Genomic DNA, 24111 nt, shown 5'->3' with positions numbered 1-24111 from the left:
CAGAGAGTTAGGTCATTCTCATGATGCATCTCATGGTCCATGGTTGGGACCAATGTCCCTGCACTGGTTCTAGGGCTAAGAGGTTCATTTGCCGTCCCTGATCTTGTAATATTTGTAATATCTGAAGACAACAACGGCCCTATTATCACTAAGCTTAGTCTTCCCCGGGGCTTTCCTTTGCTCCTCCCACGGACACTAGCTGCAGAACGGTACATAGACTCACAGTCTTTTCAAATCCCACTCTTAGTTGTCCTGGTTGGGTGACCCTGGGCAAGCTACTTGCCCTTACAGTAACTGGCCAACTCTAATTCTATTAAGCTGCAGGACCAGGGCCCTTCCATTACGGTGGAAGTTCCTCCCTAGAAATTTTGGAACCATACCAATGGGGGGGCTCCAAGAAGTCGCTTTCTGTTCCCTTCCTCGTTTCCATCACCCACCTCTCTTCTTGTTTCTTATAACGCGGAGCTGAGATCCGTACGGGCTGTTCTGCTTGGGGATTGGCAAGTGACCCGAAGCCCGGCCACCCAGGCAGTGAGCGGTCAGGCGTGGGGGGATGATCCCCGGGGATCGGGGGGCAGTGACCAGGTGCCCCGTGGGCTGGACGATGACCCTTTCTCTCTCCTCAGTACGCAGGGCAGCTGAGGGGCAGGGTGAGCCCTGCTTTCAAGCAGGCGTCTCTGGAGCCTCATGCCCTCTGCAGCCTGGACTTTTGCCCCACCAACTGCCACGTGAACCTCATGGAAGTGTCTTACCCCAAGAACACTACCTCAGTGGGGAGGTCTTTCAGCATCCGGTTTGGGCGGAAGCCTTCTCTGATCGGCCTCGATCCTGAACAAGGTAGGCCCGGCCCCTCGAGTTCCCAGCCCATCCTATCCCCATGATGGGCCCGTGTGAGTTTTACCCTGGTGGGCAGGGGTGGGCAGGTGTTTTTTCTACCAGTGGGGACAACTGAGTCAATACAGTCGTTTTCATAGTCTAGTTGGGGGGAAGGAAAGGAAGAAGAGAATATTCCTCTATTCTATTCCAGAATAGAAATCATTTGGGCTCATGTCCTGGCTTTGAATGTCCCTGTGTTCCTCTGAGCACGATCGAGCTAGGAAATACAAGAGTGATACAAAAAAGGAGAGAATTATCTCTGTCTCTATCTTTCCATATTTATATATGTGTGTGCATGTATACATGTATTTTATGATATATAATTACATATTTTATATTTATTATGTATTATTAGATGTTGATCTAATGGATTGTTGGGTATTTTTGAACACACATCTTCTAGGTCATATAAACCCAATGTCCTATACCCAGCACTGTATCACCACCATGGCTGCCCCATCCTGGAAGTGCCTCTCTCAAGAAGATGGGGAGTCTCTTGACAGTCAGTCAACTGTCAATCAACAGAATGGGGGGCCGGGTCAAGAAGACCGAGGCTTGAGCTTCTTACTGAAGCAAGAAGATCGGGAAATTCAGGACGCCTACCTACAACTCTTCAACAAGCTGGATGTAGCTGTGAAGGAGATGAAGCAATATGTCATGCAGATCAACAAGTGAGACTGGGAGGGATGGGGCATGGGGAAAGAAGGCAGAAGGGCTGGGAAGAAGGCTCGGGTAGCCTCAGCATTTCCCAAGTCAGAGGCAGTGGGCCTAAAGCTCTTAGAATTTAGACTCAGTACTTATTTTAATAATATGGGAGAAATGTCTTATAGTGGAAAAAGTTTTGGACTTGGAAGTCATCTTATTTGGGTTTGAATGTCTGTTCTGACACACACCGGCTATGAATTCTGGATGAATCATTTCATTTCTTTGAGACTCAGTTTGTCCATTTGTAAAGTAGGGTGATAATACTAAATATTATTTGCATAATTGGAGTTATTGGGGTGAAATACACTTTGCAAGCCTTACTTTCTATGGAAATGTGTTGCTGCTATGGCTCTTATTAGGATTAATATTGTTCTCTTAATCAGGAATCCATGAGTCACATCTCACAGATAGGGGTATTCTCTCTGCCATATTATAGATCACCTTGTATCTTAGTGAATGGCTTTTGTGGGTTTCTTTGGCCAATAAAATTCATTACTGAGTGGGTAGTTTCAGTAAGAAACAAAAATAGTAATGGGAATCAGTAAGTATTTATTAAGGGATTATTATATGCTAGGGGCTGGGTAAACACAAAAGTGAGTTGGCTGTGCCTTCGGGGAAATTTTACTGGGGAAATTCTAAGATATTTATGTCTATCTACCATTTCTCTGGCACTTTTCTCACAGTGTTTTTGTGAGGTCAGTATAATTGTGGCCACATCACTGCTACAAAATTCAACAGAATTTTGCTTGCCTATTTTATATAGGCCATAACATTGTTGATAGAAGAATGTGCCAGTAATAAGAAAAACATTACCTTTGCCGTTAACTCATTGAATAGGACCATGAACCCAATTGCTTACTCTAGTTTCCTTCTCTGTAAAATGAGGGGATTAGGAATTAATAATTTCAAGAAAAATATAGAAAAGACACAAACAAATAGAGCAGTTGTTTCTCTCTCTTTCTATGTGTGTGTGTGTGTGTATCTGTCTCTCTGTCTGTCTCTTTTTCTCTTTGCCTCTCTATGTTTGTGTCTCTTTTTGTCTCTGTTTCTAGATATCTGTGTCTCTGTGCATCTGTCTCTGACCCTCCACCTCTCTCTGTCTCTCTCTCTCTCTCTCTCTCTCCTGTATCTCTCTGCCCCTCCTCTGTCTCTCTATTTTCTATCTCTTTTCTTTGTCTTTGTTTCTCTCCCTTTCCCTTTCTCTACACAGACACACACACACACACACATATATATATATATATATACACATTTTCTTAATACTAATAATAGCTAGCATTTATGTAGTAATTTTAGGTTTGCAAAGTGTTTCACACGTTATTTCTTCTCATCTTCATGACAGTCCTGTGAAGTATAGTTCCCATGGATTATCCCCATTCTATTCCACAGAAGAGGAAATAGAGGCTGAGAAAGTTTAGGGGACTTTCCCCCAATCACGCAGCTATTAAGTCTTTGAGATAGGATTCAATATCAGGTTTTCCTGACTAAATCCAGCCCTCTGTTAACAGGCTTTTTTAGACCATCTTTTCACTTATTCTTTATATATTGAAATGTTTGTGGATGATTGTTAAGTTTTCTGAAAGCTAGATAATCAATACCTGAAGCTTTAATTTATATTGTTTTCCAGTTTCTATGGTATAAATGCTCACATTGAAAATTTAACATTTATTGGTCTCTTTTGGCTTACAAGCCAGGGGGATTGTCAGGTAAAGAATTTTAGAATATTTGAGCTGGAAGAGACTTTGGGAATGTAAAGTGTTAGAAATGGTGGAGACCTTACTTAAGTACAATAGAAAATGTTAGCAATGGAAAGGAACCTCAGAGGTGATGTATTCTATCACTTGCATTTTATAGAAAAGAAAAGAAGAAAGAGAAAGAAAACAAATTTGATGTGATTTGTCACATGTCACCCGGCAGGTTCATAATGGAATTAAAAATAGCAGTAATTTTAGAAAGGAGAATGGGAGAGAGAAATGTAAAGCAGCCACTTCAGATCACAACCTCAATATGGGATTGGGGCATTTTTTCAGAGCTATCATAATCATAGGAATTGAGAGTTCTCATCCCACTGCTTCACACTGATGTCTCTTGTTCTTTCTAGACTATTGTCCACCATCACAGAACCAATGGGTGATGGATCCTGTGAACCTCCCTCAACGGAAGAGGTCTCAGCCTCTCCCCTGGTCAGTGAGGACAGTGAGATTGACAAGGCGGACCACAGCGGGATCAAGAAGGTGTGTTTCAAAGTGTCGGAGGAGGACCAGGAGGACTCGGGACATGACACAATGAGCTATCGGGACTCCTACAGGTAGGATACAGAGTGGAGGGTGGACAGGCTTGGTCACATTTAAAAAAAAGTCACAGACTTTCTGGGAAATGTTTGCTCTTTCAAAGGCTCTGGGTCTCTCAAGACTTCTCAGCTGTGTGATCTTAGACCAACCACTTCATCTCTCTGAAAGTCAGTCTCTTCATCCCTGCCTCTCTCATGGGAAGTGGGGTGGGGTAGTGATGACTGGGGCCTCAGATGAGATAGTGAATGTCAAAATGGTTTGTAAATGCTAAAACATAGGAATATAAAAAATTAGTAACAGGAAGAGTGAACTATAGGAGAAGTATTATTATTATTATTATTTATTATATTTTCTTATTACCTAAATGTCTTTCTGTGTTACTTGTTCTCCCTTCTCCTAAGGAAACATCCCTTAAAATTAAAAAAAAAAATTAAAGAAATTTTAATTTTAAAATTTAACTTAATTTAATTAAAATTAAAATTAAATTAAAATTTTAATTTAAAGAAAAAGAAGAAGAGAATAAAAATTCAACAAAGCCAATCAATGTTTTTTGCGTTGTCCCACATTTATGGATACTTTTCCCCCCAAACATGGCAGGGCAGGATGTCTGAGAAGAAAATAGGAGGTATCCTTTCATATCTAGAAGACATTGCAGTTAGTCACATGAAGTTTCATTGTTTATTTATTTTTGCTGAGGCAATTGGGGTTAAGTGACTTGCCCAGGGTCACACAGCCAGGAAGTTTTAAGTGTCTGAGGCTAGATTTGAACTCAGGTTCCTCTTGACTTCAGGACTGATGCTTTATCCACTGTGCCACCTAGGTGCCCCCTAATTTTTTTTATTAAAGTTTTTTATTTTCAAAACATCTGCATAGATAATTTTCAACATTCACCCTTGCAAAACCTTGTGTTCCAAATTTTCTTTCCCTCTCTTCTCCCTATCCCCTCCCCTACATGGCAAGTAATCCAATATAAATCATATGAATTAATAATAATATGAAGTGATAATTTTAAAGTAGAAGTAATTCTGGCACTGGGTCCAAGCTTTGCTGATTGTGTGACTGTGGGCAGACTGCTTCGTCTCTCACAACTGAGATTTTTCTCAGTTGAAAAATTGTTGAAAAGTTGAAAAATCTTTAGACGAAGATTTTTTCTCATGCACAAAAAAAGTTACATGTGCACTGTGGAAGAGATGCCAAGGGTTAGCCAAGGGTTAGACAGTTCCAGCCATACCAAGCTCTTCAATCTTTGAGTTGTTCCTGGAGATCATGTGTTTTCCTACTCATCACATCAATTTATCTTTTGTCCTCTGTAGCTATTTCTCTTTCTGTCGAGTTGGTGTTGATGATCATTTCTAAACTAGTTTAGAAATGATGAAGAAGCCGTACCCCTCTCTCTTTTACTCACCAGGGCTATCTCATTGAACCTTGGAAACCACCTGACTCCATCTTTATGCATTTAAACCATCTCCCTCCTTGAAAGTCCTTAACCTTGTCAAGCTTCTCAAAATAGAAACCTAGAGTTCTTGGTAAGACCTTGGAGTTTCTCATTGTGTCCTTTTTGTATCTTTTTCAGTGAGTGCAATAGTAACCGAGACTCCGTCCTTTCCTACACCAGTGTCCGTAGTAACAGCTCTTACCTGGGTAGTGATGAGATGGGATCTGGTAAGTAGGATAGGGCCATTTTCAGGATGAAAAAAAAAAAAAAAGAGGATGCTAGCAAGACAGTGAGGAAAGATGTGGTATACATCCATATATGTGTAGTATTGTCAGATGGAAGGAGGTCTTTGGTGCAGAGAATAAGTAATGTTCCAGACAGAGTGTGAATTGCCCAGAGGGTGGACTGATTTTCAAGGAACAGTTCGGGGAGGGGTGGTAAGAAAATATTAGCAAGCTAAGGAGTTCAGACTTCTAGTAGGGACTTTCTTTACCCTGGAAACTACCTGATCCCATCTTTATGTATTTAAACCATCTTCCTCTTTGAAAGTCCTTGATCTTTGTCAAGCTTCTCAAAATAGAAACCTTAGTAGGGAGCTATTGAAGGTTTTGAAAGTGGGGAGTATCATCAGATCTTTATTTTAAAGAGATGACAGAGGATGATAATCCTTGCTCTGCCAACAAGGATTCTTGTTTAAAAAAAAAAATCAGATGAGATGTTGACTGGGAAAAGACTACGGAAAGTGTGAACTTTCATGTACTTCTTTGTTCTCTCTCCCAGGAGATGAGTTACCTTGTGACATGAGGATCCCATCAGACAAGCAAGACAAATTGCACGGATGCTTGGAGCATCTGTTTAATCAGGTACAGACATCCTTTTCTGATAGCTACCAGTCTTCTGATTTCCCTTTTGGAGAGGTAAAGACAAGTATTTAATCTGCAGTGTGTCATTGCCTGCTGTGGCAGTTACCCGAAGCCTTTGAACCCCTTTTCAGAAAAATAGTTTTAAATGCACAAAATAAATACGTAGAATTACAAAGGATATGAACAAATGATAGTAAGATAAGTTATTAGAAGAAGTCATGGACCCCAGGGTTAAGAACTGTGCCAAGGCATCTTTGGCATAGTCCTTGCTTTCTGAAGCTGTGTTCAAGACCCTAAGATTATAGATGGATTATAGATTTAGAGCCAGAGGTGACCTTAGAGCTCACTGAGTTCAGTGCCTGCATTTTGTAAATGAGTAAACCAAGGCCTGAGAATCTAGGTGGCTTTGGAGTGCCGGATTTGGGAGTCATAAAAAACTGAGTTCAGATGCAGATGTCCTGTGGTTGTGTGAACTTGGGCAAATCATTTACCTTTCAACCTCAGTTTCCTTATAAACCTGGAACTTATCTCCCAGGGTTATTTTGAGATATTAAAGTATTATTAAATCTATTATGAGGGTGACAAATTGTCACCACCCAAGGTTGTTTGTTTAGCATCTGAGTCTGAATTAAACCCTGGTCGAGATCCATGTGGCAGAGAGCTACTGGCTTGGGAATTCTCCTTCCTTTCTGGCACTCTTTCTTGAGGTCTTTCTTTCTTCAATAAAATGTTGCCCTGAAGTGTCATTGAGTCATCTAGAGCTTCTTGGCATCTCAGGGCACCCTAGCAGAGTCCAGCTTTTGACAGGTCCTACACAGATGAGAAGGACTGAGAACAGGACCAGTGATGACTTCTCTGTCTGCTGTTCAGTGGAACAACTTCACCACCAGAAGACTGGCTGTGAAAGGAGGCACTTTTCATGTGGAATTTCATGTGGAAGGGAAAATCTTGGCTCTTTTAGGACCCTTGACTATTGCTCCCTAGACACGGCCCACACTAACCAAATGCCTCTTGTTAAATGTTCCAGGTGGACTCCATCAATGCACTTCTAAAAGGGTCAGTCATGAGCAAAGCCTTTGAGGAAACGAAGCATTTCCCCATGGAGCACAGCTTGCACGGTAAGCCTCTAGGGAGGGCATATTGAGATTTCTGCACAAGTCAGGGTCAGGCAGGAGCACTGAGATGAAGCATGTATCTTGACCTACACATTTAGGCAGAAGGAATTCTAGCAAACTGTGCTGTTTGGAATATCCCAGTCAGCGTAGAAGGTCAGGAAATCATTACTTTGAAGCCCTTGCCCTGCTTCTTCCCTTTGGAAATTCCCCCCTTACAATTTTTTTGTGTAGTGGGAAGTCCTACTTGAAGTGGCCTGAACCTATTATTGTTCTGGCCAAGATTTTCAGTGTAAATGCTCTGTCAGCCCGCAATCCCCCTCCTGGGACTCCAAAAAATGGCTCATTTCCCTTGGAGATGGATGGCAGCCAGAGCTGACACCTCCTCACATGATTCAAAATTACTGCTGCCTGTCCTGTACTTCCCAGCTTGCTTACCCAGTGCAGAGTCAACAAGGCAAAATGATATCAATAATATTTATATATCACTTTTATATATATGTATGTATGTATGTATTTTTTATATACATATATATAAAGCCTCCAAAAATTTTCCTACCTTACGGTTTGTATGCACATAGGTATACAACCCAGGTCTGGACCCTGATACTCTCTAGTAAAATCATGACTATCTAGTAAACTGGTGATGAGGTTATTTTTGTACTAAGTTTCTTTCTTTGAAGGAAAATGCTTACTGTTTGAGGAGGCAGAATGACATGGTAGAAAGAGCACTGAATCTGAAATAAGGGGATTTAGTTCATTCAAATACATCCTCTGATGCTTAATACCTATCGGCAAGTCATTTATCCTCCAGGACCTCAGTTTCCTTACCTGTAAAATAGAGTAGAACCTGATATTCTCTGAGTGCCTTTCCAGCTCTTGATTTGTGGGGAAAAGATCTGGTGATCTTTCAGATCTGTTTTAACAACCTGTTTATATTTAACAACCAGGTGTGGGGTTGGACAGACTTATTAAGGCAGGCCTTTACCCCTGGTTCCTTTTCACGTGTTACATGTTCTTACTGAGAAATTGATAACTTTGTGATGTCTCTAGTGAAGGACATTACACACAAACCTGCCCTTGGAGGGGTGTGTGTGTGTGTGTGTGTGTGTGTGTATTTTGCATGGACATGCTTTGAATGACTTAAATCTTCTGCTTTCTACTTTCAATGCCTCTTCTCAATCAGTTGTAATTAAAAAAAACAAACAAACAAACAAATCTAGAGCAATGCCTTATCAGGTATCATTTAGGTCAGAGTGCTTTAAGCAAGTGAGGTCAGGATCACTTGGCCCTTTGATCCTATCTCTGTGAGTCCCAGGTCCTGATTCTTGATAAAACTGCCAGTACCCACATCAATCTTTGGAACTCTAATGCATCTTTCACATTAGGTCAATCTTGCTGGGTCTGTCTTAGCCCCATATACATGTGGTCAGCATAGATGCTGCTTTCAGCTTTTGAACCACCTGGTATGTTGAATAAAGATGAGTCAGGTGGTCAGCGTGGCTCTCCCCCTCACCCACTCTGAGTTTAACTCACTGACTGCTTGGTGGGATGAAGGTCCCTTTCAGCTTTGCATTCTGTGAGCCGATGGGGCTCACGGTGGTCATGGTGGATCAGGCCTGTCTCCTGACCTGCCCGGGCTGAGGCTTCCCGCTACCAGACACATTGTCCCACGATGGAAGCTGTCTTCCCTCCCTCCTCTCCCTTATTCTACCCCATCGCCTTTCTGCCCGTTGGTAGGGTACCATTCCTTCTCTCCACTTGCCTTTCTACTGCAGACTTTAAACAGAAGGAGGAATGTCCGATCCGGGGCCGGAGCATGATCCAGATAAGCATTCAAGAAGACCCTTGGAACCTTCCCAACTCCATCAAGTCCTTGGTGGACAATATCCAGAAATATGTGGAAGGTTGGTGCCTCGGATGGGCCGGGAGCCTGGGTTCTACAGCTGCATTACCTTCTGGGTGGTCCTTGGCCCAGGAAGGGAGTTGGCTTGTTGAGGGCAGCGAGGTGGTATAATGGAATACTGCTAACCATACAGTTTGTCTGGATTTCAGCAAAAACTTAACAGCCCCTCTGCAGTTCTTGTAGAGGAAACAGAAAAGGGAGCTAGAGGAGAGACGGGCTGGGGTCTAGTTGAATGACTAAAGTTGTTGCTGCATCGCTGTCACCTTGGATGTCTGTGGTGGAGTGCCCTGGACATTTGTTTTTGACCCATGTTAAAGGTTCTGTTAATGACTTCAGAGAAGGCATATTTTTCAACTATCCCTGGGAAGACTGACTTTCCCATCTTTCCTCACAACCTCAAGCCTAAATATGGGTGGGGATCTTGTGGGAAAAGCTTTCCTATAATTCCCGCTAACGTCTTCAGGGAAAGGGAAACTTTGGGTGTGAGAGGCTGGTCGACTTGGCAGCAGATGATTATGCCCAAAGCCATTCCCCCTTTCCCTCCCAGCTCAGCCCAGAAACAGTCTTGCTCTGGAGGCTTGTCATGACCCAGTTGAGCCAAGGGAGTAGTCGTTCCAGTCCAGAGAAACCTCCTGTAATGTTCCTTGGGGGGTGCCTGCCTAGTTTTCCCTCTCTCTATACTCTTTACATAGATTCTTACTCTCTGTCAAATACAATTCATAATCCTCTGCTTGGCATTCAGGGTCTTTCTGGTTCATACTTCCCTCCACGTCCTCTTTGCTGCCAGACAGGATGATTTTGTCCCCAAAACACATTTCTCTCTGGGCTTCTGATGGTCTCCCTCTCCACTTTGCCAATTGAATCCTTAATTGTTCTTCCTTTTGGGAGGACCTGGAATACCCCCTGGGTGCTTTTCTTGATAAAACTGCCAGGGCCCACATAAATCTTTGGAACTCTAATGCATCTATCATGTTAGGGCAGTCTTGCTGTGTCTGTCTTATCCCCATTAAACTTAAGGCCAGGAATATGTTGTGTCTTGTTTTTGTATCTCCTCTGGGTTGGGCACAGTGCTCAGAGCTGCACCTAAATGCTTAACACGGTCTGAAGTTCTAAAATGCATCCCAGAGCCTCAGATTTCTGAGATTACACTCTTACCTCTCTTTTCTCTCTCCTAGATGGGAAGAATCAGGTGTTGCTGGCGTTGCTTAAATGCACAGGTAAGGGATTGGGGAGGCAGTGGGTTCCAGTGAAAGGGCACAGGATTTAGGAGTCAGATCTCATGTTATGTAGTCATCCTGTTTCTCAAGCATATATCCCAGGGTAACTGGGCTAAAATACACTTCAGGGGGAGGCTGGAGGGGAGAAGGTTGACCTGTGGAAGATGTGGATGCTGGGAAGGATTTTGCTGTTTTTGGTATCTTTGAGGAGTTTATAGGCTGACTGTGTATGTATGTTATCCTTTGTTTTTTGTTTTTTTTGTTTTTTTTTTTGGTAAGTGCTGGCGCCTGATTCCTCCCTGCCAAAGTCTCAATTCATCACCCTGTTTTTCATAAGTGAAATGTAGCCTGTGGGCCACATGTGGTCAAACATCAGGCTTTTAGTTTCCTGTGTTTGTCATCCAGAGCTTGGAGAAGAGGGACCCACCCCCCTTGCTATTTGTTCCTCTCTGTTCCTGTTGCTTATGGAGTTTGAATATGGGCATTTCTCCCCCCTAGTGGAGCAGCCTCCTTAACTACCTTAAGCCCCCTTTGGGCTCATCTGTTCAGGCTCTGGGCTACCAGAGCAGCCCTCTCTGTAACAGCCTTCCTCCTGAAAGTCAGCAGGCACTGTCAGAGACTGGGAGCAGGAGAGGTGGGGTGGGAGCAGTTCCTGAGAAGAAATGACTTGCCTCCCAGAGTTGTTGTGGGGATCAAGTGAGATATCGGTCAAGTGCTTGACACATGGTGGACACTTAAAGAATGGAAGGGAATAACCTTTCTCCCCTTTTTGGACCCCTAAAGGAATTTCTTTGGTGTTAGAATGTGCCATGAACTGAAAGCCCTTCGAGGATGGCCCCCCAGGACAGGAAAGGTGGCGGGGATCCGTTGTACCCCTTTGTTGTCTCACCCAAAGTACTAGAGAGGGTTGGGATCTCATCAGATAGAGGCCGTACGTGGCCCGTTGGCCAGATGTGGCCACCGTAACCTGGAGGCCGCCGGAATCATGTCGGTTTATTTCTCTCCCTCTTCTCGGGCAGATACGGAGCTGCAGCTGAGGCGGGATGTCATCTTCTGCCAGTCTCTGGTGGCTGCCATCTGTACCTTCTCCGACCAGCTGCTGGCGGCCCTGAGCTATCGCTACAACAACAACGGCGAGTACGAAGAGAGCAGCCGAGATGCCAGTCGCAAGTGGCTGGAGCAGATCGCGGCCACGGGGGTTCTCCTCCACTTCCAGTCGCTGCTGTCCCCCGGCGTGGTGAGGGTCATTTCCTGGGGCATTGGGTTGGGACCTGCTCGGCTCTGAGACGAGCTCTCCCCCCGAGAAACAGAATAATCTGTGTATGAGCAACAAGAGCCCTCACTTTACCTACGGGTTGGGGATTCTAGACTTGGCTCTGCTACTGACTAGTTCATTTTAGAACTGGAAAAGAAGGAATGACCATCTTCTCTTGATAAGGAAGTATAGTAGAACTTGGAATATAAGGACCTAGGTTTGAGTCTCATTTTTCCCATTGCCAAATCAATTCAATAAGAATTAAGTGCCTACTTTGTGAAGGCTGGTTGGTGGCAGGGGTCCTCAAACTATGGCCCACAGGCCAGATGCGGCAGCTGAGGACGTTTATCCCCCTCACCCAGGGCTGTGAAGTTTCTTTATTTAAAGACCCACAAAACAAAGGTTTTGTTTTTACTACAGTCCGGCCCTCCAACAGTCTGAGGGACAGTGAACTGGCTCCCTATTTAAAAAGTTTGAGGACTCCTGGTGTAGTGGATAGAACTCTGGACTTTGGAGTCAGGAAAACTCAAATCCTACCTTGGACACTAAGACTCCAAGTCACTTACCCTCTCTATGTTTCAGTTTCCCCATATGTCAAATGGAGGCATTGAAATAGATGAAAAAGGTCCTTTCTATTATTAAATCTCTTCTCCTATAATAGTCAATGTGCTAAACACTGGATTATATAGAATTAGAATTTATCTGCCCTCAAAGAGCTGCTTTTTCTACTGGGTGTGATGATCAGTAGGGAAGATCCCATGTGAACACTTTTACACAATGATTTGATGAGAGAAGAGAGTATTAATAACTAGGATAATATATTTTTAAAATAACTAGAATAAGCTTAAATCTCTGTTGGGTGATTGAGCAAGTCACTCACCTGACTCAGTTTCCTTATTTGTAAAAGGCGAGGTTAGACTAGATAACCCCATAAATTCCTTCTAACCCCAGATCCCATTATCTCCAGTCATGAGACAGTCACTATCTCTTCTAGGCCATTCCCTTACTGAGCAATACTGGTTGCAGGAATGTTCTTTAGATATGTTGCCTTTCTCCCTTAGGCCAGCATGGGCTCTCTGGAACTGAGCAGCCCACAAGAATCCAGCAGACATGATGACCCTTCAGATAGTGATAGTATTCATAAGACTTTTGCAAGCTTCTACTCACAAACCCGTCTTATTTACAAACTTTACAATAATTAATTATTCCTCTCATTTGTGAGTTTGTTATACTTTTGAGGTAGTGCTTTTCCATCCATAATCTTTTTTGATCTTTACAATCCATTGAGAATAGGGGGAGTTAGGTAATTATTATCTTCCCCATGCCCATTTTACACATGGGACTTAGCAGGTCATTCAGGGGCAAACCATAGAAAACAGGACTGACTTCTAGTCTAGTGCCTTTTCTCCTTCCATCAAAGGGGCCTCCCCAAAAGGCAATTAGATGCACTAATGTAGCGGAGCACTGGTACACTCTGTTTGCAAGCTACGAGCAATCACCATGGCCTTGTTACTGTGAGCATCTGCTTCTGAACCATATGTCCTCTTGGAACCTTGACCAAGGGCTCTCCTCTCGGGGTCTTTGCTTCCAGATTGAAGTATAATTTTTTCACTTTTTTCTTTTTCTTTTTGTAAACATTATAGAAATTATGAAAACATTATACAATATTTTGCATATGTAATTGATCTCATTTACCTTGACTTCTCAGGTGAGGGATTAAAAAGAGGGAGAGAATTTGAAGCTCAAAACTAAAAAAATTGCCAGAAATAAATAAAAATTTATTAAAAAAAAAAAATTGAAGGAGTTTGGCCTTCCTACTAATGTTGTCTCCTAATGTCCCTGTTAGCTCTAACATTTCTCTCCTTTTCTCTCCTGACCTCTTCCAGTGCACATTCTACCTCTCATTTTTATTTCTATACTGTATTGCTGTCTTTCCTCTTCTCCCCAGAGAACGTTGGTGCCTCTGACACAAAGCACCAATAGTCTTGTTTTCAGAAGGCAGGCTGCGGGCACAACCTGTGAGATATTTTAGATATTTTAGTACTTTTGTGGAGAAATAAAACTTTATCTGTAAAGAAGGATCATGCTGCCCTCTGCTGGTGAGATGCTGCATGCCATGGGCCAAATTAGACTTTCTTATAGCTGGTGAAATACATAAATTTTTCCTTAAATACATTTTTCCTTAAATGGAAAAAAAAAAGCTTAAAACACAGGCTCTTGCTGTCATTTGGAAATAAAGCGCTTGTGCTGGGTGACATTCAAGGTCCTTTTCGTCTTTGGGCCTGGAAGCCCCTGACACCGTAGAATACCCAAGCTGGATCTTGCTTATGGGCCAGAGGAAAACGAGTGGCAGACGCCCTGTCCGAAGCCCAGGGACCGCTGGGCAGTGGAAGGCTGCATGGGTCACTGTTCCATCTCCCGATTCTGAGAGCGTTTCCACTAGTTCTTCCTTTCTTTATTCCCTCTCTAGAGGGAAGAGCGCATCATGCTGGAGGATATCCGGGTCACTCTGCCAGAGCTGGACAACGTCACCTTCTCATTTAAACAGCTGGATGAGAATTTTGTCACCAGTAAGTATTTTCTGGTTGCTTTCCCCGGCTGGGAGAAGCGAGTCCCTCGGTTTCTGGGATTCTCCAGCTTGTGGAGTCCCGCAAAGGTCATCTGTTTCCCCCTGGAGTTATAAGATCTAGAGCTAGAAAGGGACCTTAGAAATCTAATTGAGTCTGGTCATTTTACAGGGGAGGAGATTTTGTCCTAGAGATGTTTAGTGATGTGCTCAAGATCACCTAGGGAACAGGCAGTGACCCATGTTTGGAACCTTGGTGTTCTTTGTGCGATTCTTTCCAATCCACCGGGCTCTCTTTCCTTTTGCCTCAAAGCATGGCAGGACCTTCCCTTCCCCAAACCATGGCATATAGTGTATGTATGTATCTGTCCTGGTTCAGCCTTTAGCCTATAACTAATTGAAAGAGAAACAGCAGTGGCTTTCCTGCCCCACTGCAACCCAGATATCCCGCCTTCTTCTCCCATCTTTTTTTTTTTTTTTTTAAACTGAGACAATTGGGATTAAGTGACTTGCCCAGCTAGGAAGTGTTCAGTGTCTGAGACCAGATTTGATCTCAGGTCCTCCTGACTTCAGGGCTGGTGCTCTATCCACTGCACCACCCAGCTGCCCCCTCTCCCATCTTTTCTTGCCGTGGTTAGAATTTCAATAATTTATCCTAGGAATTCTTAATCTTTTTGGTGCCATGGAATTTCTTTGGCATTCTGGTACAAGTCCATATAAGTCCATGGACTCCTCCTCAGAATGTTTTTTAATGTGTTTTCCCCACCCCCAATAAAAAAGATTCAAAGAATTACAGAGAAAACACTAAAAACAAGGTCACAGACCTCATTACCTACCCATAAATAAAAAATAAAAAAAGTCTTAACCTTTTTAATGCGTCCTAGACCCCCTTGGGCAGTCTGAAGCCTATGACCTCCTTCTCAGAATAAATTATTTCTAGATTCATAGTTGCGCTAAATTTCAGCTAGCTGTTGGTAGTAAAAACAATGATGTGTCTGTACCCCTCCTCCCAGCCCCCAATCTAAGTATCTCGGAAGGCTTTGGTCCCTGTCAAATTTCATAGGGTAAAACTTGATGGTCACTGGATAGTAGGGATGAGACATAGAGAAACAGGAGGAAGTAGCTCCTGGTGGGGGCGGGCATGGATGGCCCTGAGTCAACAAAGCAGGGAAGTGGTGAAGTTCTAGGTCTAATGGACCGTGGGCAGGACTGCGGGCTGCAGAAAGAGACAGTCCTGCGCTGAGAGGCAGTAATGGGGAGACCCCTTTCAGCTCCATCTGTAACTGTATGACTAGACAGAGGCCACTTGTCCTGGGAGGGCGAGTCAGTCAACAAAAAAGTCCCTACTCTAGCTGAGGTACTGTCCTAGATGTTACACACAGAAATACAAACATGAAATCGCTCCCATCCTCATGTAGCTTGTGCTGTAACGTCTGTGTCAGCTTTCCCAATGGTTTAAAAAAAAGGGTGATAATAACAGCCTCCTTCCCCTTCTACCCAAGGTTGTTGAGAATATCAAATGATATTGGGGAAGTGTATGGCATAAAAACCATTCATCGTTACCATTGTTAGTATTTAGCACCCACAAGGGGGCTCGGTGACCAGGGTGGGGCCTCTGAGTGGACTATAGGCCTTAGAGGCCCAAGGCCTTCCGAGCATGATGTCCATTTGATTACTGTTCTAACCAGAAGACGTGGCCGTGGGACGTGGCCCAGGGGGCCTGGCAGGATGCCCGCGCTGGGAGGCTCTGGGGTCCTGTTGTGTGGGCGGGAAGCCTGCTCTGCAACCAGCTGCTTATCATGGCTAAAAGAGATTCTTTAATTATTCTCCTGGGTCTCAGGACATCCGTTCTCACCCCCTCCCTGTCCCCCTGGGGTTTTTTCTCTCTCCAGACACTCATGTCTTTTACCATATTGAGGGCTGCCGCCAAGCCTTGAAGGTCGTTTTTTACCTCGACAGCTACCACTTCTCCAAACTGCCCACCCGGCTGGAGAATGGGGGCAGTTTGAAGCTGCACACGGTCCTCTTCACTAAAGGTACGGGTGGGCTATGTCGGGGCTGGGGAGGGAGCAGGGCCTGAGGACCCATTCCTGTGTACTAGGCCTGCGTCTCACGGCCGCCTTGGTTCCTTCCCAGCCCTGGAAAACCTGGAAGGGCAGCCCCAAGCCGGGGGCTCCCCTGCCTCCCTCCTGGAGGAGCTGCAGCAGGAGATCAATGCCCAGTCCCTGGAGAAAGTGCAGCAGTATTACCGACGGCTCAGGTAGCAGCCCCTGCCCCTTTGGGTTTCCTCAGGGCAAGGGAGGTGGGGGAGCACTTGTGGGAGGATGCTTTGGAGCAACAGGAAGCAGAGGGATAGAGTGGGAAGACTTGGGACTGGGAGACTCTCGTCTCAGATAAACCATTTAGAGGATGACATCTCTGTGCCTTCTTATAAAATCCGGATCATAAGTGAGATCAGTTAGGATATTTGTTGGCTCTGACATTCTATGACCCTGGGAACTTATAGTTTCTAAGCATCAGCTCGGTGTAGGTTCTAACTCAGTGACTTCTCCCTTTCAGAACATTTTACCTAGAAAGGTCCAACCTACCCACAGATGCCAGTGCGACAGCGGTGAAAATTGATCAGGTATTTCTCTCCCTCTTGGTTTTTATTTTTTTTTTCTTCCTTTCTCCCTCCTTTTTGCCTTCCTGTTTCCCCCCTCTTACTCCTACAGATTTCTGTTGATTTTTAATATGTCTGTTTTATTTCTCTAATTTCCCTGAGGGACATGAAATGTCTTTCATAAATATGTATTGAGCATCTGCTTTGGGCCATATCCAAAAAGGATCAGTCGTCGTCCTTACCCTAAGGAAGCTTACAATCTTTTGGCCTTGTTTTTAAGACTTGTGTAAATCAATACCCAAATGTTAGTACACTAAAATATATACTCAGGGAACCAGAATGTCTAGTTTGGGCAGTCAGTGATGATAAATAATGGCTAGAGTTACCAGGGAAAGAGTCTTGATAGGATTTGGAGTATTGGTGAAGGTAGGAAGAGAAGGGAAGAATAAGCAAAGGCATAGAATTAGGACTAAGGCTGGCCTGTCTCACGGGATCACTAGAAATAATAATTTCTACATTTTTATAATATATTTCTTTATTATTATAATGCAATATAATAATAGATTATATATTATCTATAATATCTAGATCATATATATAATTATATAATATAATTATAAATATTATTATTATTATATAAGAACTAGAATAACTACTGGTAGTCAAAATACTACCAATAGCCTGGTTGGAATGGAAGAATATTAAAGGAACAGTGGGAGATAAACCTTGTGAAGACTTCTGTACTACGATAGGCAATTGGTTTGATTGTGAAAGACCTTGAAAACCAAGCTAGGGAACGGCACTGGGAGACCAAGGACTAACAAAGGGTAACAGTGAACAAGGTACTATTTTAGAAGGCTATGGGCGATATGATGCTATATTGAATAGGGGAGAGGTTGGAGACTGGGAGTTCATCTCTAAGGCAGTAGTAGTAAACAATGAGGTTAGGACCAGTAGCCACAGAGGAGACAATGATACGATCACAGCCTTGACTTTGAGTTGGAGCATCTGCCTTGAGTTCTGGCTCCAGAATTTTATTATCAGCTGTGTGGCCAGGGGCAGGTCACAGCTGTAAAGAGAGGAGGATGTTGGACCAGGTGGTATCTGAAGTCTTGCAAAGTCCCCTATGGCATAAGAAAGGACGTCGTCCTAAGCCAGGTTCGGGGAAACGAGGGTCAGAAGTCTTAAACTTTGGGAAGCTCAGTAACTCTCTGACTACTTTGCAGCTGATCCGTCCCATCAACGCCATGGATGAGCTGTGCCGCCTGATGAAGTCCTTTGTGCACGCGAAGCCTGGCACTAGTGTGCCCGGTGCAGGTCTGCTGCCCATCTCCTCCGAGCTCTGCTACCGCCTGGGCGCCTGCCAGGTGACCATGTGTGGCACTGGTATGCAGAGGTGAGCACTGGCTGCCCTGTCTCCTGCCTGACCCCCCTTCATCGCTCATGGTGCATAGGAGCTACTCACGTGGATCTTCTGTCCAGGAATAGGATCCTTTCAAAATAGATTTCCCCTCCAGATCCCTCTGGATCCTCCAGATCAGTGGAAACAATGCGCTGCACTTAGAGGCTTGGATTTAACTTTTTTTTTTTTTTTAATAGCTTTTTATTTACATCATACGTATAGGTAATTTTTTCAAAATTTGACCCTTTCAAAACCTACTGTTCCAAATTTTTCCCTCCTTCCTCTACCCCTTCCCCTAGATGGCAGGTAGTCTAATATGTATTAAATATGTTGAAGTATATGTTACTGGATTTAAATTCTGATATGAATTTTAGTTTCTCCAACTGTAGCACAGTATTACTAATACTCATACCACCTCCCTCATACGGTTGTTGTGCATTTTAAAACTGTTAATTATTATTAATTAATTAATGATAATTAATCATTATCATCTTGGGAGGCAGCAGGAGTCAATAGAAGGAATACTGGGCTAGCACCAAACACTGATCTCGCTCTGTGACGTTGGGAAAGTCTCTTTCTAGGCCTAAAAGGACCAATCCTTCCTTTGTAAGTGGGGATGGAGAAATGGGTATACTAGACCCAGTGGGTCTTTAAGGCGCTTTCTTGCCAGCTTAGCCTTTGGAAGTAAAGGGCAGTCATCAGCCTTATTTCATAATATTCTTATCTCGCAGAACTGCTCTCTCCCTATTCTCCCCCCATCCCCCATGCCTGCAGGTCTAGGAGGGGCAGGCTGTGAGTGCTGGGTAGAACCAGGGAGTGGGGCCTTCGGGCAAGGTCAGTCTCTTCTCTACGTTGGACCTGATGAATCACCAGACTGGCCCCCAAATCACCAGGGAACACTCTGAGGTTAAATAAAAAAGATGAGGGGAAGAAACACTGGTGATGATTTTAGTTTAATGAAATGGGTCTAACTCCCGATCTATCCCCACAAGTAGGAGGCTCGGTATACCCACAGAGCTGTTCCCGGGAGGTTGGGGTTGTGGAAGGTCCGGAGAGACAGATACAGCATCCTCTCTGTATTCCTCCCGGGCCATTACTGGGGGAGAGGGGAAAGGGAGTAAGGGGGATGTTCCCTCTGTGTCCTTATTCCTGGGAGACTCATGGAGGTCCCTGCTCTGAGAGCTTCTCCCCACCTCTCGTCCTTGTCCTGTTCCCAGGAGTACCCTGAGCGTCTCCCTAGAGCAGGCAGCCATCCTGGCGCGGAGCCACGGGCTGCTTCCCAAGTGCATCATGCAGGCGACGGACATCATGAGGAAGCAGGTGAGACCAGGCCTGGCGGAACCAAGTTAGGAACCAGACACGGGCGCAGGGCAGTGACCCAGGATGGCCTTGGGTGCCGACCTCTGGGCTTCCTGTATGCCCAGGGCCAGCCTCTGCACTGGGGCTGTGTTGTTGTTACCTCCAGCTGCTGAGGGGAGGGAAATGGGGAATTGGGGGGATGAGCCTCACTGTGGGCCTGAAGGGGTACCCCTCCCACCAGGACTGCCTTATCCCCGGGGAGCATTGTCAGCCGTCCATAGGGCCACAATCCAGCGCCCTGTCTGTTTGAACAGTGTCTCTGATAATTTGAGGGTTCTTACCTAGTTTGGGTTTTGCCAGTCTTTCATCTCCCTTCTCTCCCCATCCAGTAGGGTTGTTACCCATCTCACCTTATATCTCCTCTGTCTCTTTCTCTGTGTCTCTGTCTCTCTCTTTCTGTCTCTCCTCTCTCTCTGTCTCTTTCTCTGTGTCTCTGTCTCTCTCTCTCTGTCTCTTCTCTCTGTCTCTGTCTCTGTCTCTGTGTCTCTCTCTCTCTTTCTCTCTCCTCTCTCCCATTATCTCTCTCTCTCTTTCTCTCTCTCTCTCTCTCTCTCTCTCTCTCTCTGTCTCTCTCTCTCTCTCTCTCTCTCTCTCTCTCTCTCTCTCTCTCTCTCTCTCTCCTCTCTGTCTCTCTCTGTCTCTTTGTCTCTCTCTTTCTCTCTCTCTCTCTCTCTCTCTCTCTCTCTCTCTCTCTCTCTCTCTGTCTCTCTCTCTCTCTGTCTCTCTCTCTCTCTCTCTTCTCTCTCTCTCCCTCTCCCTCTCTCTCTCTCTCCCATTATCTCTCTCTCTCTCTCTCTCTCTCTCTCTCTCTCTCTCTCTCTCTCTCTGTCTCTCTGCCTCTCCCTCTCTGTCTCTCCCATTATCTCTGTTTCTGTCTCTCTCTCCTTCTCTCCATTTTACTTTTTCTCTCTTATCCACCAGGGGCCTAGAGTAGAAATCATGGCAAAAAACCTCCGAATCAAGGATCAGATGCCTCAGGGAGCGCCTCGGTGAGTATTATCTAGAGTAGATCATTTCTCTTCTTCAGGGAATTATCAGGCCATTGTTCAGTATTAGCCACCGGTCAGATCCACCATTGAGCTTAATAGCACCAGCTTACTCATGGGATGTTCCCAGTGACTCACTGCATTTGAATATGACATCTTGTCATTTATTCATTAACAGGAAATATTTGCTGGATTACTCTAAACTCTTCTGTATCTGCATCTTTGCTCTCGCTGTTCCTTAGCCTTAGAATGACCTTCCCTATCTCTCTCAATACTCTAAATACCTTTCCATGAGAGCACTGCACTTAAAGTAAGAAAATCTGGCTAGGTTCAGGCTCCAATGCCTGCTCCTTCCATGACCTTCAGTCAGCTACTTGAGTCTCTCCGAGCCTCGATTTACTCATCTACAACAGGAATAGCAATCCTGCCCTGTCTTCTTCCCAGGAATGTTGGAAGTCCCTGGTAAGCCTCGAGGCAAAGACTTAGCCACGTGACCCTCTTCCTGCTCTCTGGGGCAGGGCTCCAAGTCAGGTGTTTGTTGAATCCCCCAGGGAACAGGGCCCTGTATTCTAGAATGAGAGGGAGGCCTCAGAGGGAACAGCGAGGCCTTTGGCCCTTTGGCCCCTTGTGAGAACCTTCCCTTCCATTCTGTTCTGTAGGATCTATCGACTGTGTCAGCCGCCTGTGGATGGAGACTTGTAAATAAGAAAGGACGGGAACCCTTGCTTTGTTGGAGACCCCGGAAGTGTTCAGCAGAGAGCCAACCCTCAGGACCCTTGGTGTACCTCACTCCCCTGCTGGCAAGCCCTCCCCTTGCCGGGGCGCAGGAGCTGAGAGCCCGCTGCCAAGAGCCTTTTCTAAGACAGCCCAGACTACTTGAAGCTGCCCAGTCCCCCCTCCTCTCAGAGCCCGCCCTCGTGCCCTCCTTGCTACCATGCGCTTCCTCTCTCAGACACAGCCGGGAGAGCTTGGGAGAGACCCAGACCTGGCAAGGACAGCTGGCCTGGGGCTGGACGTCTCCAGCCGGGGGCCTGCGACGGATGGCGGCCCGTTGGTGTGGTGGAGAATCAGAGCCCAGTCCTGCCACTGACCAGTCATCCCCGATGTGGTTGCTGTCCCCAGCTCCCTTAGAATCCTGCCCCCTTTCATCCAGGGAGCCATCAGGGTCACTGGGCCAGTGGCTTGAAGTCATCAGACCTCTCTTGCAAGACACAACTTTCCAAATTGATCAATCTGCACTTTTGAAACCCATGTCTGGCACAATCTTGGGTTTCCTTCCAATATGAAAAGAAATATTTATTCTGGAGCTCTTCGTCTTCACAGATTCCCCCAGAAAGAAGCGCTTTCGGTGCCCAGAGCCTGGTATACATTCCGCAATCACTGCTTATCATGGGTCTCCTTTCCTTAGTGTTCAGGGGTAGGCATTAACCCTTACTGATGCTGTCTCTCACATTCTGCAAAGCCAGTCCTGATTGACCTGAAACGAGGATGGAAATCAAGGCCATGTGATGGTCTGGTCCATTGGACTGGGCCCGTTTTCCCTATCATGGCAGAAGAACCATGTTGTACCTATTTATGTGGAATAACACTCCTGGGTTTTTGGGTGTTTTTATTGTGTGATTATATATTTGAGATTTTAAATTTTAAAGAAAGATATATTGTTTAACATGGGACCAACACGATGTAGCTTTTCACAACATTTCCCAGTTCTACTAAAAACAAAACTAAGTGATTTGAAAATGAAGGTTTTACTTTTTTAATACTAGGATTTTAGGAAGAGTTTAATGTCAAGGAAAAAAGCATCAGGTGCCTCAGATGGATTTCTCTTCCCCCACCCCACATATCAAAATGGTTTCAGTTTATCAGTATTCGAGAAATGCCCAGAGTATCAGCTGTGATAGGTGGGATCTAGGCATCTTCTTAAAAAGTTTCAACAAATAGAGGGCACACACATGGTGGGACCCCTTCCCCTCTTCCCCCACTCATCCCATCAAGTTATACCCTCTAACACCTCAGTCCTGGTCAGACCATAACGCAGGTGGAGAAAACCGTGTTTGGGAGGAAAAAGGCTTCCTAGGTGCTCTTGTTTTTAATTTGTTTTTAATTTATTTTTAATTTGTATTTGCTTTGCGCAGAATATTTGAGACCCTTGGTTCAGTTGGCCAGCTAGCCAGGAAGTTTCCTAGTGTTGAGGAGTTATCTACTCTCCTAACTGTCCCCACTTCAAGAGAGCTTGCTCCAAACCTGTGGCAAATCAGCTTCCTGGAGGCCTAGACAAGGCAATCGTCCCTTTAAATAACTCTATGCAGGGTCTGAAGTGCTGAAGCTGAGTGAGAAGGGAAACCAAACTTGCCATTTCTTCAGCCAATGGCCAAGATGAACTATGTGGGGTCTGAAAGTTGCCCTTGGGGTCTCAGGTCTTGCCTCAGTGCTTCAGGTCAGAATGGTCTGAGGAGCAAGTCAATGCTTGGAACATTTTTTCTCAATGTTGTCTTGATGGGGGTTGGGAGATTGGGAGGAAAATAGATCCTTTTTCCAGCACTCACTGGGAAAGTGATGGCCCTTTCTCCAGAGAGAAAAAAGACCATTTAGGTCGCTCACCACAGTGGGCATGTGTTTGGGATGGGAGGATGGTTTGGTCTCATTGGACTGGGAGCAGAGGTTGGCTCTCAAGGACGTGAGCCTTGTGCACTGGTTTACATGGACTTGTACATAATATTCTCATTAAATTCCTGATAGATTTTTTATTATTAAAAGTTGGTTTATATTATAAGGAAGGAAGCTGTGGTTTTCATTGGACTGAATGGAGCTGTTCTCTTCTTTGGGGGTGGTTGGTCCCACTTGTCAAACTAAGTATACCCAAAGCAGCACGGGGTAAAAACCAGCACAAGTTCCTCATAACATCAGTTTATTTGTGAATTGGACTTGGTCTATCCTGGCTTTGAAGCAGCTCCTGGAGGCTGTCCACAGAACTTTACTGAAACATGAAACTACTGGAGCAGCATTGGATGGGCCTTCCTCTTCAGTGCTTTCAGAAACAATTGGAACAAAGCATTGGAATAGAAGGAGGGAGGGAAATAGGAATTCCTAACCTATCATTTGCTTTCTGCTCCTGGATAAATCACATCTCACCGTCCAATCCTGTGTTAGAAGCCCCACATTCTGAGGTTCTGAGTTAATGTTCTCTCATACTGATACTAATACTGCCTAAACGTTGAAAGATGTGACCTAGTGGATAAAAAGGTGACCTTAGAGTCAGGAAGGTATCACTAAATGTCTCAGTATTGCTGAGCACTTCATTCAAGATTATAAACTGATATATAGTGGCAGAGGAAATTTGCTCACCAAAAGTTCCCTGTGAAAAGATTGTAGATCCGAATCTCCTTCCCGAAATATATACTATATACATATGATGTCTATGTCTATGAACACATTAATTATGTCTGTAGATACATTAATTAATTAATGATTAATTGTTTTTTGGCTGGCCGTCAGGCTGTTGTGGATTAGATAAGACAACCTTTCAGTTCTAAATC

At 44.6% G+C, this 24111-nt stretch overlaps 1 protein-coding gene across 1 annotated transcript in view; it reads left to right on the top strand.

Annotated features, from left to right (window-relative positions):
- Positions 1 to 23348, top strand: part of PREX1 (phosphatidylinositol-3,4,5-trisphosphate dependent Rac exchange factor 1) — a 206138-nt gene extending 182790 nt beyond the window's left edge. Inside the window, exons 24-40 of the mRNA XM_051976532.1 lie at positions 627 to 837; positions 1280 to 1547; positions 3683 to 3889; positions 5446 to 5534; positions 6088 to 6170; positions 7198 to 7288; positions 9061 to 9189; positions 10364 to 10405; positions 11425 to 11642; positions 14131 to 14230; positions 16119 to 16262; positions 16363 to 16486; positions 16786 to 16852; positions 18055 to 18224; positions 19448 to 19550; positions 20511 to 20578; positions 21235 to 23348. Coding sequence (XP_051832492.1) covers positions 627 to 837; positions 1280 to 1547; positions 3683 to 3889; positions 5446 to 5534; positions 6088 to 6170; positions 7198 to 7288; positions 9061 to 9189; positions 10364 to 10405; positions 11425 to 11642; positions 14131 to 14230; positions 16119 to 16262; positions 16363 to 16486; positions 16786 to 16852; positions 18055 to 18224; positions 19448 to 19550; positions 20511 to 20578; positions 21235 to 21277 — 2157 coding nt within the window. The 3' untranslated portion in view covers positions 21278 to 23348. The remainder of the gene's footprint in view (positions 1 to 626; positions 838 to 1279; positions 1548 to 3682; positions 3890 to 5445; positions 5535 to 6087; positions 6171 to 7197; positions 7289 to 9060; positions 9190 to 10363; positions 10406 to 11424; positions 11643 to 14130; positions 14231 to 16118; positions 16263 to 16362; positions 16487 to 16785; positions 16853 to 18054; positions 18225 to 19447; positions 19551 to 20510; positions 20579 to 21234) is intronic.
- The last annotated feature ends 763 nt before the right edge of the window (positions 23349 to 24111 follow it).

Source organism: Antechinus flavipes, chromosome 2 (genome assembly GCF_016432865.1).
Source record: "Antechinus flavipes isolate AdamAnt ecotype Samford, QLD, Australia chromosome 2, AdamAnt_v2, whole genome shotgun sequence".
NCBI lineage: Eukaryota > Metazoa > Chordata > Mammalia > Dasyuromorphia > Dasyuridae > Antechinus > Antechinus flavipes.
Note: the sequence above shows the minus strand (reverse complement) of the source record. Positions and strands in the feature narration are given on the sequence as shown.